The 15,474-nt window shown below is 40.8% G+C and overlaps 1 protein-coding gene across 1 annotated transcript; it reads left to right on the top strand.

The window, feature by feature from the left end:
• Positions 1 to 8,198: 8,198 nt before the first annotated feature.
• ID4 (inhibitor of DNA binding 4) lies at positions 8,199 to 13,059 on the top strand. The gene is made up of 3 exons (XM_069493343.1): positions 8,199 to 9,032; positions 9,420 to 9,478; positions 10,060 to 13,059. The coding sequence occupies exons 1-2, from the start codon at positions 8,592 to 8,594 to the stop codon at positions 9,462 to 9,464; spliced, it is 486 nt and encodes a 161-aa protein (XP_069349444.1). The 5' UTR covers positions 8,199 to 8,591; the 3' UTR covers positions 9,465 to 9,478; positions 10,060 to 13,059.
• The last annotated feature ends 2,415 nt before the right edge of the window (positions 13,060 to 15,474 follow it).

The following is a 15,474-nucleotide window of genomic DNA, read 5'->3' as shown; positions in this document are numbered from 1 at the left end:
ATTGAATATAAGGAAATGAAGGTGGAGTGTTTGAATTGAGGCAGAGAGAACAACAAGGAGGAACATTGCAGTTTCATTCCTCCAAGCTTCTGCACATGCTGTTCCCACCACCTGGAACATCTTCTTCTAATGATGAAGTCATCTCTCAAGATCCAGCTCTAGGAAATTTCCTTTGACTTAGGCTTTGGTTTTTGCCCCCACTATGCCCTTTCCATGTCTGCATTGTTGCATCCAACATACTGTATTGCATTAATTGATTTTTAATTTGTTTAAGCCATTTTCTAAACAGCAAGCTCCATGAAGGTAAGGGACTTATTTTTCTTAAAGACAGTCCTGTCATACAATAAGTGTACAATACATGTTTGTGTAGAGTTGGCTTGAATCAACTTTATTGAATTGAAACAGTTTTGAAGAAGGATCGGTTAACAGACAGCCTTAACTAAGGCTGAAGAGTTAGGCTTGGTAAAATTCATAATATAGAAGTCTTAAGCATACATCTCATTGTATATGAGGATTGTTTTTCCAGAAGCTGGATAAAGAAACCATTAATATTCTTTCTACTGTGTTCACCAGAGACTAGAGGTGGCAGCTCTGGAAAGACTATTAACGGACAATATTGGAAGGTGTGAAACATTGCCCATTTAACAATCTGCCAGAGGGCAAAATCATTTTATTTATTACAGGTTGTAGATTCCTGATAAAGACAGAACAATGGGTTGATTGCCAATGTTAAAAACATTTTCAACAAGTTACTTTGACATCACATAACTTCAATCCTATGCTCACTAACCTTGATGACAATATATGTTGCATTTTTGCAATGTTGTCAAAGTAATTATCTTATTTTGCATGTTAGCACTTATTTTACTTATTATTAAAACATAACTTAAAGAGAGAATCATACATTAATGTTGACTTAATGAACAAGATGGTTTTTAAGTGGTAAACATGGTTCCATCAGACCAAGTATTATCTAATGCTTTACCAAACTTCCATTTCTCTGTCAAACAGTTACTAATACATTTTAAGAAATGATATTTCATTAAGGCCTTTAGTCTTTAAGGAATATACTTTTGATTTCATTCTATTCATGGGAAAATAGTTCTACCTACAGGATTAAAATCCCTTCCAAAGAGATGGTTTTGTTTAAACTGGAGTATTTTAATGTAGAACTACAAACATTGATAAAGTTCAAAGTTAACCCAGTCCTTTTTCCTTTAATGCTGAATTTTCAACACCTTTAGTGCGTTGTTGCACATGTTTTGCTAGCATAAAAAATGTACTAGTTATTTCACGTGCAAGTGAGTTTTCATCCTGTTCATCTTCATTAAACGGTCATTTCCCACTGCAGGTACAAAGTTCACTGACATCGTGGCCTATCCAACAACCAAGAACAACTGTATGGGGACTACAAAGATGTCTCAAAAATTCCTCTTGGTGGGAGGGAGTGGGAAGCAACTGTTTCTTGAACATTCTATCAGTTCTCTGGAACAATGACCAAGATATGGTCAAATATGGGAAAGCTTTTCTCTCTGTGAAGGCAGATTTACTGGACCCGTATTCAGTATTCAGTTCCAAGGTGGGAAGAAATTTACTGTTTATTTAGTATTTTTCCTCAAAGTAATTAAAATACATTTAATTATGCTTTTTCTATATTTTATAATTATTTTGTATCTACTTTAAGAAATATAAAGAAAACCTTTTCAGTAGTGTGAACCTAGAAGGAGTTTGTGCTCTAAGCAGAACAGTTCTTAGTGATGACGTCACTTGTGGTGTTATCTGCTCAAAGAAAGAATGTAGGAGACAGATGCGTATCAATATTTATTGTGATGAATTTTTAAGAAATAATAATAATTCTTGTCTAGAATTTCTCTACTAAAGGATAATGTGAGCTAAAGCAAGAACTTGATCTCTTTGGCATCTTCATAACCATTTTACCTACTACAGGCCCCTTTCTATAATAGCATAGACATCAGTGGACTTTGAGTATCTAGTACGTACTAGATGCTGGTATATTACCCCTATTGTTTATTTACTGCCTTTCTCCTAGGACATTCAAAAGCAGTTAATCCTCATTCTATCTACCCCTATGAATCCCTCCCCTTGCTCAATGGAGAAGCTGCACTTACACGGGTTGAGCTAATAGAATTTTAGAGGTAAAAATATGGTACCCATTGGGAATTTTTGCTCCCTGCTCTGGAAGTAACAGTAGACTATATTTAATCCTGTTATAGTCTTTCTTTTTCTTGCTAAGGAAAGATTGGAGAGGACAAAAAAAATGGTAGACCATCCTGAATATGGAATGATAAGGCTTCTTCTCTACCCAGTGAGTGTCTGCATCATGGCAGCTGCCAATTTGGGATAATAGAGGCAGCTACCACTGGAGTGAAGCACAGAGGCAAGAGTGCAGAATATGGCTTTAGTTTTTGTGAATGGGAAAAAACATTTCAAATAATCAGATTGGGTCCTCCTCAAAGACTTAAATTCATGTTATGCTAGAACAATACGAAACAAGGAGGAGTGAATGTGGTTTTTAGCATAGTCTATTTCCATCAAGCGATGAAATATGTTAATGGATAACTATGATAGCTGAAATATTAAATCAGTATATGTCTCATGCCTGCTTTAGAATACATCTCCCCACCATTCAGTTAACACTGTGGTATCTGAATGACAGCAATATGATACAGAGTTAATAAGATAGTAAACACATCCATCATTCTCATGCCCCTTTGGCCCTTGGATAGATGGTTTCATTTCTCTTGCGTAAATATCTGGGAGTAGAGTGGACGGGTCATATGGTATGTGTATATTTAACTTTCTAAGAAGCTGCCAAACTGTTTTTCAAAGTAGTTTTCCTCATTTTACATTCCCACCAGCAGTGTATAAAGAGTTCCAGTTGTTCCACATACTCACCAACACTTAGTATGTTAGGTCTTTAAGCACTTCTGACAGGTGTGTGGTGGTATCTCACTGTAGTTTTGATTTGTATGTCCCAAATGACTAATGATGTTGAGCATCTTCCCATGTGCTCATTTGCCATTTTTATTTCTATTTTAGTGGATTTTCAGCTCAAGTCTTTTGCCTATTTTTTAACTGAGTTGTGTTTCCTTATTATTGTGTTTTGAAAGTCCTTTATATGCAATATTCTGGGTATAGGTTCTTTATATGTTTTGGATACAAGTCCACTTTTGAAGACAACCACAAACTGATTCTCAAATTTATATAGAAATGCAATATATCCATAAGAACCAAAACAGCTTTGAAAAAGAAGAACAGAGTTGGAGAATCAGTGGCTCAACACCATCTGATTTCAAGACTTACTATAAAGCTACAGTAATCAGGACAATGTAGTTGTGGCATAAAAACAGACAAATAGACTAGTGGAACAGATTTTAGAGGCCAGAAATAGACCCAGACATATACACTGTAGACAACCAATTTTTGACAAAGGTACAAAGGCAATTCAATGGAAAAAGGATAGTCTTTTCAACAAAGAGTGCTGGAACAATGGGATCTACCTATGCAAAAATATTAACTTCAATCTATATCTTGCTCCACATACAAAAATAACCTCAACGTGGATGATAGACCTACACATGAAACAGAAGACAATGACTAGCTACATCATTTGTGAGTCCCAGTGCAAAATGAAAATGCAGGTCCCCATGTTAAAAAATTAGGAAGAATTTCAAAATGGCAAGATTAGATCACTAACCCAAAAGTAGGGCCCTTCTGAGTACAGGACCGTGTGTGACTGCATAAACTCCACACCATGAAACTAACTCTCCCCAAAACGTATAAATCTTCTAGGAGAAAACTTTTGTAACCTTGAGTTATGAAAGATATCTTAAATACATACAATACCAAAAGTATGATTCATAAAGAAACAAATTGCTAAATTGGATGTCAACAAAATTAAAATTTTCTGTTCTCAAAAGAGATCATGAAGTGAATGAAAAGACAAGCCACAGACTGAGAGATATTTGCCAAAAATGATAATAAATTTTAACATTGTCTGCCCATTTATTATGTGCCAGACATTATTCTCAAAACTTACACAATTTCTTATATCTAGGCCATATGTATATATGTGAGTGTATCTCATAAACACCTTATAAAAAATGAAATTTTTATCTTCATTTCAAATATGAAAGGTACAGGAATTTAAGAACCCAGCTTAATGATATAAAACTAGTAAGAAAGGAAGCCAAAATTGGAGCCCAAGCTGTCTCATTCCAGAGCCCATGCATGGTGTTTACATCTCCTAAAGCAAAAACAAATTCTACTTCTTTCTTCCCATTTTCTGTCTTTTAATCTAAGTTTAAAGTCACAACTTTTTTTTCTTTTAGAGACAGGGTCTTCCTCTATTACCCAGGCTGGAGTACAGTGGCATCATCACAGCTCACTGTAACCTCAAACTCGTGGGCTCATGTGATCCTCCTGCCTGTCTCCCGAGTAGCTGGGATTACAGGTATGCACTACCAGGACTAGAAAATTTTTTTTTTTTTATTTTTTGTAGAGACAGGGGTTTTGCTATGGTGCTCAGGCTGGTCTGGAACTCCTGGCCTCCAGTGATCCTCCTGCCTCAGCCTCCCAAAGTGCTAGGATTACAGGTATGAGTTACCATATCTGGCCAAAAGCCATATACTTCTTATTTAAACAGACTACCTTTCAAAACTGAAAAAAAGGCATTTTTGATGGCCACATCTGCCCAGCCACATTAATTACACAACATCTTCCTGTAAGCCTTTTCCAAGACCTAGCAAACCAGGAGGTTATCAGTGTTTCCGGGACTGGAATCAGCAATCCAAGGGTAGCACAAGTTTGTAATGCTTAGTGCCTGATAAAGCAGCCTTGAGCTTGTATTGCCACATTGCCCAATTTACTCTTTTAGAGCAAGGGACATTCCTGCTGCAGAGTACATAGTGGTTTCTTATGCCCCTTAAGAATGCATGTGCCTCCTTCAGTGACCACTGGCATCTACAGAGTGACCAAGGCATGGGAACACTCATATTTATCTGTGTGTCTGAGCCCACCCACTGTTTCCCTGGAGGCCATAGAGAAAGAAGTATCAAGCCCTGAAAAGACATTTGGGCTGAATAGATAGTACAATATGCTTTGATACCCTTGTTTCATGTAAACACAGGGTGATTGTGAGTTGGAAGGGCCTGGGTGTTGCAGTTCAGCAAGGGTCTTAGTAGCATGGAGAATGCATCCCAAGAGAGAGCCACAGACCTCTTTGTCTGGAGGAGGGGTGTGTACGCAACTCTGGTCACCAGGGCTTCCTAACAATTCTCCTATGTGTGTTTCATTCCAGGTTCCTATTGAGGCAAATTTGGGGATTCTCTAGTACTTCCATGGCAAAGGGCTTTGGGTTAACCCATCTTATTTTTCACCAGTACAAGTGAAGCACTTTGATGAAAAAGAGTCACAAACTAAATTTCCTTCTCTGCACAATAGAAATAATGTAACTTACAAGGTTTATCCAAAATCTGATCATTGCTGAGTAAACTCTGTTTTGAACTATCAGTCCCGGGAGTCTTTCATGACTTCAGCTTCGACGTCATATAAATAAGTGCCCATGGCTAAGAATACAAAAACATACATTGCGTAGCCCTAGTACTCTCTGGTTTCATGGGCCAAAAAACACAGGATCGTATTCCTTAATCCCATTGTGTAATGTTTTATGTAGCACTTTAATTTTTTAATATCTTCATGCATTCCAACCTTCAAAACAAGGAGTACAATAACTGCCTCTGCCTACTTCTCCAGCAGGATTTAGGGATCACATTTTTCCTGGGTGTTCTTGATAATGAGGCTGAGGTACATTCCTTTGAACCTCCCTCTACCTCACACACACAAAGTAACTCCGTCTCTCTAACTGTAAGCCAGTTGCACAGGGCACCTCCAACAAAACCTGAAACTTTGGCATTGCTTGCCATATCCAGGACATGGTTCTCTGAGATTTAGCAAATTCTAAAAAGAAGGATATGATTGTTTCTTTGTGTCACATATTTAAAACAAATTTTAATTTTAATCAAGTTAGGATATGTAAAGATTTAAATGTGAGCGTGCCCTGGGCATATTAGCATAGTTATATTTTGTCAGACAGAGAAAAATCTTGGCTTCTTAATTTTTAAGCAATTTTTAAACACTAGGAAAGAGAAAAGTCAATGGAACAAAACATCTATACATATATTCATTTATCATCATCAGCTCTGATGACATGACTGGCTCTAAGATAATAGCCTGCACTCACTAGTGCTCCCTCTCCCAACTTTCTATCTAAAATCACAGTATTCTCTCCTGTGTATTTATATTAATTTAAGAATGTGTATGACTATGCCTGTCTTTAAAAGAAAGTCCTTCTTTTGGGTTTTATAACACTGATTTTCTTAATAAATGTGTATACGTAGACCATTTATGTATGCACATAAATGAATGAGAATGTGAATTGTTTCCAAACAATTATTACAGGCAGTCACATATAAACAAGGATTGGAAGAGAGGAGCGTTATTGCATCTACCTGTGAAACCAGCATTAAATAGTTGCTCCTCATTTCATCAGGAAAAAGGAATGTGCTCTGGGGAAATAGTAGTGCAATAGTCATAAAGTACTGACATGGCTAAACAAAATATCTGCCTGGTGCAGGTATTTTAATTCTGGGAAGGGAAGTAGGAAGAAACTAAAGTACATACATAGAGTAGACAGGAAGAAATGAGGTCCATGTCTCTTTCTCTCAATTATCTATGAAAATGAAGGAACCAATCCATGTCGAGTACGCGAATGAAGAAAATTCTTGGGTTAATTCATCTCCAAGCGTGTCTAAAGGTGGGAGGGTTTGTAGAGTGAAGGCACTCAAAATTCATTTCCCCATTGACTGAGAATTTTTATGCTCATTTCTCATCTGAAGGGCTCAATTTTTTTCTTGAAGGGTACACACAATGCTCCACCAAAGTTCATTGTGCAATTTTGTTTTGAACCCTTGAAGGACAGCTTTTCCATTAGAACCCTAACACAAAAACGCCCTTAATTAACAGGCTTTTTTTGCAGGGTGGGGCCCAAGCAGGACCCCAGAGAAGGGAAGTGTGAATTTTAATGCTTTGTTGCCAAAGGAGGAGACTCTGGACATTCTCATCATCTTATTTAAAGCGGGGTACACTGACTAATACGTGAAGCGGTGCATTAATGGCCTAAATTAAGTCACAGGTATGAATTTTACATAAAACGGATTAATATTATATGTCATGGTGGAATTTTAAATACTCCGTGTCCATGCATTTTTAATCTTTACGTGCTCTAATTTAATGTGCAAGGCAATTGCATTTCTTGAGCCCACTTTTGCATCTAGATGGGTAAAAGAAAGCCAAGAAAACCCCACCACCACGTTTTTGTTTTATTTATATGTCCCTTCACCAAAAACCTGCATTCGATTCGGCATTCTTTTCTTTTTTCTTTTTTGTAAATACTTTTACTAAGCTTTCGCGTTTTGTTTTGTTTTGTTTTTAAGAAAACGGAAAGGCTACACATTCCATTCCATCATTATGGTTTCGGCAATTGTGAAAAGACGAATAATAAAATAGAGGAGGTTGAAACACAGAACAGAAGGAACGTGCCTTGTTCGTGCGTCTTTCTCAAGGCACTGGAATCCCAGGGATGGAGTGACGGGTGGCGAGGGTCCCCGCGCGCCGCGCTATTAGAAGTGGCTGGGTATCCGTGAGCAGGGCCCAGCTCTCCCTCGGCAGCCTAGGCGGGAAGGGGGAGAGAGTGAATTCCAGCCGCACATTCCCGCAGTTCTTCGCAGGAACTTCTCTCTCTCTCTCTCTCTTCTCTCCTCCCTTGGGCACACACCAGCCTGGCCCAACTCCCACCCAGCTCTCTTTTCTCAGAACCCCGACCCACAGCGTTGACGGCATGGAGTGCCCTTCCCATTGGCCCGAGCGTCATTCCCTGAGGTGGCACTGCCCGCCTGATTGGCTGGCCACTCCCGACCCCCCGCCCACTCCTCCGCTCGGGTTGCCCGGCTCCCCGCCCCCCAGCACCGCCCGAAGCCCCCGCCCTCGCCTCCTCCCTCCGCGCACCCGCCCGCGCGCCCAGCCCCGCTCCGCTCCGCTCGCGCGGCGACCCGGCCCGCGCGCTGGCCCCGCCCCCGGGGCGCGCGGCTCTATAAATGCAGCTGCGCGGCGGGCTGGGCGAGAGCGTAGTGGAGGAGGCGCGGTTGTGAGTAGTACCCCGAGTGCGGAGAGCTCCGGCTAGGGGAGCGCGGCGGCGGCGCCGGGCTCAGTCGGCTCTCCGAAGGGAGTGACTAGGAGACCCGGGTGGGCTACTTTTCTTCCGGTGTTTTTGATTTTTCCTGCCTTTGGTTAGGGCCGAGTGTAGCCCCCTGAGCAGCGATCCCCTAGCAAAACCCGGAGCGACCCTCCCGTCAATTGTTGGGCTCGGGATCGCCGGGAGCGTCGCAGTGCCCCGAGCGCGCCGGGCGCGAAGGCACAGGGAGCGGAGCCGGCCGCGGGCGGGGGCCCGGAGCTTGTCTGCCTCCCTCGCTCGCCCCAGAGAGTCCGCTCGCGCAGGGCGCAGGGCGCGCGCCATGAAGGCGGTGAGCCCGGTGCGCCCCTCGGGCCGCAAGGCGCCGTCGGGCTGCGGTGGCGGGGAGCTGGCGCTGCGCTGCCTGGCCGAGCACGGCCACAGCCTGGGCGGCTCGGCAGCCGCGGCGGCGGCGGCGGCAGCAGCGCGCTGCAAGGCGGCCGAGGCGGCGGCCGACGAGCCGGCGCTGTGCCTGCAGTGCGATATGAACGACTGCTACAGCCGCCTGCGGAGGCTGGTGCCCACCATCCCACCCAACAAGAAAGTCAGCAAAGTGGAGATCCTGCAGCACGTTATCGACTACATCCTGGACCTGCAGCTGGCGCTGGAGACGCACCCGGCTCTGCTGAGGCAGCCGCCACCGCCCGCGCCGCCGCACCACCCGGCCGGGACCTGTCCGGCCGCGCCGCCGCGGACCCCGCTCACGGCGCTCAACACCGACCCGGTGAGAGGCCGGGCGCCAGCTGGGGGCGGGCTCCGCGGGGTTCTGGGGGCACAGTGGCGGGGTGGCGGGACGCGGGCGCTCACCCTTCTCCTGGCAGGGGCCAGCAAAGAATGACAACCCCCTCCCCCCTCTCCTCCGGGGGACCCGGGCCGCCGGCAGCCTGCTGGGCTCGGCGAGCGCGGTCCGGGAGAATGCGCAGGGCGGGACTCGGGGCTGTGCGCATCCTGGGCTGTCAAGTCCAGCCCGAGCCCGGAGGGCCCCCGGGGCTGCAGAGTGGGGTGGGGGTTTCGGCGCGCCAGCCTGGTTTCCGAGGACGAATCCAGGACCGTGACAAGTGCGTTGTTTGCGCCTGCTAACCTTTCCCTTGATGTTCGGTTGCTGTTCCAGGCCGGCGCGGTGAACAAGCAGGGCGACAGCATTCTGTGCCGCTGAGCCGCGCTGTCCAGGTGAGCGCGCATTTCCCGTCTCGGGTGGCCGGTCGCCAGAGAAGCCCGTCCCCGGGGGCTTCCGGTGCCAGGCACCGCGGTGTTCTTTGCCCCCAGCATTTCTGGGGGCAAACTCCCAAGGAGGCAGACATCCTCTCTCTCCCTGCCACCCAGTTAGTAAGTGAACCCCATACTTCGCTTTAGAACTCGGGGTTCGGTTTCAATGGAGACAGATCGGCTCTTGTCCCCGCCGCCCCCGTGTCTCTCCTGGTGACCAGTGGGCTTTTCCTACCCTCCCTACCCCCCGAGGGAGGGTACCCTCGTGGTCGTGGAAGCTGTCTCAACGTTTTCCCCGCGCAGTCTAACACCCACTGAGGGGGACGCGGGCAGGGGACCCGCAGGGGGTCTCCTCTCCGGGGTTCCTGGGGGCCCGCTGCTGCCTGCTCGGCGTCTGGCCCGGCCGGCCGCAGGCTTCGGGTGTTGTCTGACCTGGTGGTTTGTTTTGGGTTGTTGATCAAGCATGTCTTGAGTTTGGTCGGTGGCGCCAGTTAGTCTGCAGCGAGAAGGTTCACACACCCCCTCTATTCATTCCTCTTCCACAGGTGTGCGACCGCCTGAGCCCGAGCCAGGAGCACTAGAGAGGGAGGGGGAAGAGCAGAAGTTAGAGAAAAAGCCACCGGAGGAAAGGAAAAAAACATCTACAAATCTAGAAACCTTTTCATTCGTCATTCCAAGAGAGAGGGGAGAGGAAAGAAAAATACAACTTTCATCCTTTTTTTGCACGTTCATGAACATTCTACATACATTTTCTCTTTTGTCTCTTCATTTATAACTGCTGTGAATTGTACATTTCTGTGTTTTTTGGAGGTGCAGTTAAACTTTTAAGCTTAAGTGTGACAGAACTGATAAATAGAAGATCAAGAATAGATCCGACTGTAGAAGCCTACTTTGTGACCAAGGGGCTCAATTTTTGTTTTGAAGCTTTACTAATATACCAGAGCATTGTAGATATTTTTTTTTTACATCTATTGTTTAAAATAGATGATTATAACGGGGCAGGGAACTTTCTTTTCCCTGCAAGAATGTTACATATTGTATAGATAACTGAGTGACATTTCATACCATGTATATATAGAGATGTTCTATAAGTGTGAGAAAGTATATGCTTTAATAGACTACTGTAATTATAAGATATTTTTAATTAAATATTTTTTGTAAATATTATGTGTGTGTTTTTTTAATCTATGGGAATATTTCTTTTGGAAAATTATTTTTTCAGCTCAATTGCAGAGCTCTTGATATCTTGAATGTCTTTTCTGTTTGGCCTGGCTTTTAATTTGTTTTTGTTTTGCCCAGTATTGTAGACTCGGAAGTAACAGTTATAGCTAGTGGTCTTGCATGATTGCATGAGATGTTTAATCACAAAATAAACTTGTTCTGAGTCCATTCAAATGTGTTTTCTTTAACCTAGATTGAAATCTTTGTATTTGAAGCATACATGTTGAAAGTATACCTTATCAGTTTTTAAGTACAGGGTTTTATAGTGTAACACATAAAGAGTGTTTTGGTTTTTGTTTTTTAACTGAGGTCAAAATGGATTCTGAATGATTTTGCTTATAGGATGAGGAAATGCTTGAATCTTTAAGGAGTTTATGAAATCTATTGTTTTATCAGAGTGAAAGAAATTGCTTATCACTCTTCATTTTACACTAAAGCTTAATGTCACTAAGTTTCATGTCTGTACAGATTATTTAAATCATAGAAATGAAAAATGTTCTCTGCTTGCTACCAAAGGACAAACTCTTGGAAATGAACACTTTCTGCTTTCCTTCCTCCAAAGAATATTAATAGCAAACAGTGGGAAAAAAATAAAAAGGCATAATGGCAAATCCTTCAAGCAGGGATAAAAGTCGATCTTCAAACATTAACTTAAGTAGACCAAAAATTCTGATGACCGCATCTAGATTATTTTTTTATAAAAATGATTTTCACTATAGCAATGTTAGTTACCGCTAAGCTACTGTCCAATCTCTTGTGATGTGTAACTTTTACATGTGAATATTAAAGTAGATTTATCTGTCTTGTACTGTGATTTCTGGTCTCATTTCTTTAAAACCTTATACTTATTTTTTATGACTCTCTATTCTCCTTAAGTAAGGTAACGTTTTCTGGGTTAGATAGGACTGTCAGGGTTTGTGGACATTATGCATTTAATGTGATGGGTACTTTACACACAAGTTAGGTGGAATTTTTAGAGTGAAAGAGAATTAAGTAGGATTTAATTGGGTGCTTTGTAAATAGTCAACTGTGTGTAAATCTGTTTGATTTTTTAAAGGAAAGGATTTGTTTCAGATTATACAAGAATAAAAGTATTATAGACCCCAGGGACTTTTTATCAGGTCCAATTCAAATATTTATATGGCTATGAAATACCATGGTCCCTAGTAGTTGAAGTGGCAATGTCTAAACAGAAATGAACAAAATTATTGCTAATAGGTTAAAATCAATCAAAAGATTTAAAAATCTGTCTTATTTCCAGCATGTTATCCCCACAGCTCTGATATTTTGCTGGTCTTGGATATTTTTAGAATTTGGTGTATTTGAGGTTGAACCTTATAAAGTCAAAGGACTGCTTGTTTAGATGAGGTTTATTTTTATTTTTTTATATTATTCATTCTTGTCACACATCAAGAAGAAAACACTAGAACACTGCTGGAATTCCAAATCTGAAGAATTCTAACGATTGCATTCTTTGTTATTAAAAAGGGCACAATTCTTCCTTTTTATTTGGCAGTTTAATTTCAGTAGGAAGCATGTCACATGTGCGCTGTTGGTTAGAATTATGCATCTGTCATGCCTGACTGCTGAACCTTACCTAAGCCTTTGGACACAGTTTAAAACTTACACTGGTGGACTATGAACTCCAAAACAAAATGGATATTTTTGGTTTTTGGAGATAGATGTTGCTCCTTAGTTAAATTTATATTTTGGGAATGAAAAACTAGTCAAAAAGTGTTATAAGATAGTACATTTCAGAAAGTTGGCATTTTCCTGTCGCCCGCTGAAGCAGCATATGATGTCTCTAAAGAAATAAAGTCATTGTTTATTTTAAAAAATTAAATGCACTTGTACAAGATGTTACATTCCAATAAAATGTTGGCTGTGTCCTAACCCAGCAACCAGATAAGAAAAATATTTTGAGTTTTTTATCTAGGTAGTTCTAATTATTCGGATATTTAGGTTAGCAAAGGAAAATATCCTGACTTCTCATTTAATTTGTAGTAGACTTTTCATTGTATAGGTACAACCAAAGAGTAAGACTCATTTAAAACCCTCAAAGGAAAAAAAGTATCCCACGCAGTGGATGTTGTTTCTAAGGTTGTTATAAAATGCTAACACCTCAGACATCTCATGTTAAAGGAAGAGAAAAAAAACAAACAAACCTTTTAATTTCAAATAACTAATATACTTTGAAATTGTGTAAATCTTACTCAAGTTTATTGTCAAGCTTTAACTGCATTTTTAGAACTTTTTAAAATTTTGACCCCACAAATCTAATGTATTAGATGACTTCTATAACAATAAATCTTCCCTAAGCAAAAGGTTCTGAAGTTTGTGGTTTTTAATTGACTTTTACTGAGTTATGCAATTTTTCATTATCAAGAATGGGTCTCTTGATGGATCACCTCAATTATTTACAGTGTTTCTTACCATGTGATGAAAAATGGCGATATGAATGGAAAGAAAATCTAGTTTGAATGCTGGGGAAAGCTTTTCTACTCTTTAGTGCTTGCTAGGATAGGAAGCAATATTCTTAAAGAAGGCAGCAGGATGATGTCCAGGGAAAACTAGATTTAAGAAAAAAAAAAAGTTAATGCAGACAGAAAGAAATTATTTCACAGTGGTACAGGGCCAAGTAAGACTGGCTCTGCCTTTCTAGCCAGTGCACTTTAATTATATATATGTTAATCAGCTCAGATAGCCCCTGGGTCTCAACAGGGCCAAACACCAAACTCTCTAGGCTTATGAAGAAGGAAAACTTTCCTGCTTCTGCTTTGCAAGTCCGGAAAATTAATTTACCCGCCTCAGAATGAATATGGCTGCTCTTAGTAGGTATTCTTCAGACCTAGATGATGTCTTTCAATTACAACCCATGACATTTTGCTAAAATGTGACTTATATTAATTAGAACTATTGCCCAAAAGGTTTTAGAATTGTAACTTTACTTACAGTTCTACCCTGAATACTGATTCAATCAATACTTTAAAAGATACAGAACCCTCCCCCCCCAAAAGGGAACTAATTTGTTCAAGGGAGACAACCTGCAGTCATATATACTTAATTGAAAATGCTCTCAAATTTTCAATGCATTTTTAAAAGTCTATATTGCATTCAAGTGCCTCTTTCATACTTACTCGTATCCTGGTTCCTCGTAAAAAGTTTCACTAAGTGCTAAAATTTAGGTCTGAACCACATTGCCGAAGGTTTTCTATACTCGCCAAAGCAAAGGAAGTCAGTAGTAGGCTGCTGAAGCTAGTTTCACCGTGCAGAAGTCTTCACAGCAAAATCACACATGGGATATGGAAAGAGAACTGTAAAAATTGAAGGTAATTTGAAAAGCCTGTCTAAGTCCACAACAAAGTAAACACATCCATTTCTGGGGAAAGAAGAACAAACTGTGTTACCTATATTCCACTGGCTAAAATATGACTAAAGAGAAATTGACCTTAAGATGTTTAAATAAGAGACCCAAAACAAATTTCTACATGAATCCACTGCTATCTGAAATTTTTTCCAATAAGAAATCTCATACTTTAGAGAAGAATTTTCTAAGAGATTATATAAGTATTGGCAAAATAAGCAAATTCCTGGTGAAACAAGACACCGTTATCTGCTTTTAATTACAGTTTCTCAATTCTATATAAAATGCTAATCAGTACTTTTGGCATGCATATAAAAATCAAATTTCTAAATTTTGTCTTTTATTCCAAAGTTTAATTTCCAAAGGAAAGTATTACAGTTCTATAGATCTTCATGCAAATTCATAACATGTTTCTTAAGTGTTTATTTAAATATTTTAAATATTCCTTAAATATTTTAACCATTTTTTTAAATATTTACTACTTCTTTCATAAGCTTTAGCAGTCGACTGAGAGACTATAGTTGTGTTTGAGTGTGTGTCTCTAAAAATAGTCAACATACAGAAAAATATCTTTCAAAAGGAATTTCACTGTTTATATAAGTAAACTATATTAACTTTCCTCCATTTTCTCTCCATTTTTTCTCCCTAAGATTGGGAATTTCCATAAAGATGCACCTTCCATTTTTTTGCACTGCAATAACCAGGCATGTTATGTTTAAGCATAAGGCAGAGTAGGAAATAAAGAGCAGGTAAATCAATTATCATGTTTATATCATATCCTAGAATTGGGTTTTAACCTCACAAGAAATCTCAAAAAAAAAAAAAAAAAAAAAGAGAGACAAAAGGGGGAAGTACTTATTTGTATGTCAAACCTCAGAGAAAGCCCAGGAAACAGACATAAACTTACAGACTAAAATTTTATGCTTTCCTTCAGCAATAATTCTTGGAAACACTTATCATACATGTTGAACCTGAGTCCAGGGCTGTAGTTAAAACAAAGTAGGCTCCTTATAGTAGAAGACTATTATTTTTCTTTGTGTGTCCCATGGTGTCTAACCCAAAGCCTTGTAAAATATTAGTTAAACTAAATATAGAATTCCTGCTTAAGACAGTTTCTTCCCAGAGTGCTCAGTTACTCCTTGGTCCTTTCATCTGCATTGAATTGCAACTGAGCTTCAGACCAGTATCTCTAACTGCCTTCTGGTCCTCTCCACCTCTGAAAAGCAGTAGATTGGAAATAGGATTTGATCGTCTCCCGCAAAACTACCATTCTTTCTGGATTCTCACCTTGGCTAATGACACTCGTCCTTGCTGAGGTCAGAAACCTGGGAATTCAGCTTGACTATCTCTTGCTCCATCGTACTCAACAGAGCAC

The sequence above is a fragment of the Eulemur rufifrons genome, chromosome 18 (assembly GCF_041146395.1).
Source record: "Eulemur rufifrons isolate Redbay chromosome 18, OSU_ERuf_1, whole genome shotgun sequence".
In the NCBI taxonomy this organism is placed as follows: Eukaryota; Metazoa; Chordata; class Mammalia; order Primates; family Lemuridae; genus Eulemur; species Eulemur rufifrons.
Note: the sequence above shows the minus strand (reverse complement) of the source record. Positions and strands in the feature narration are given on the sequence as shown.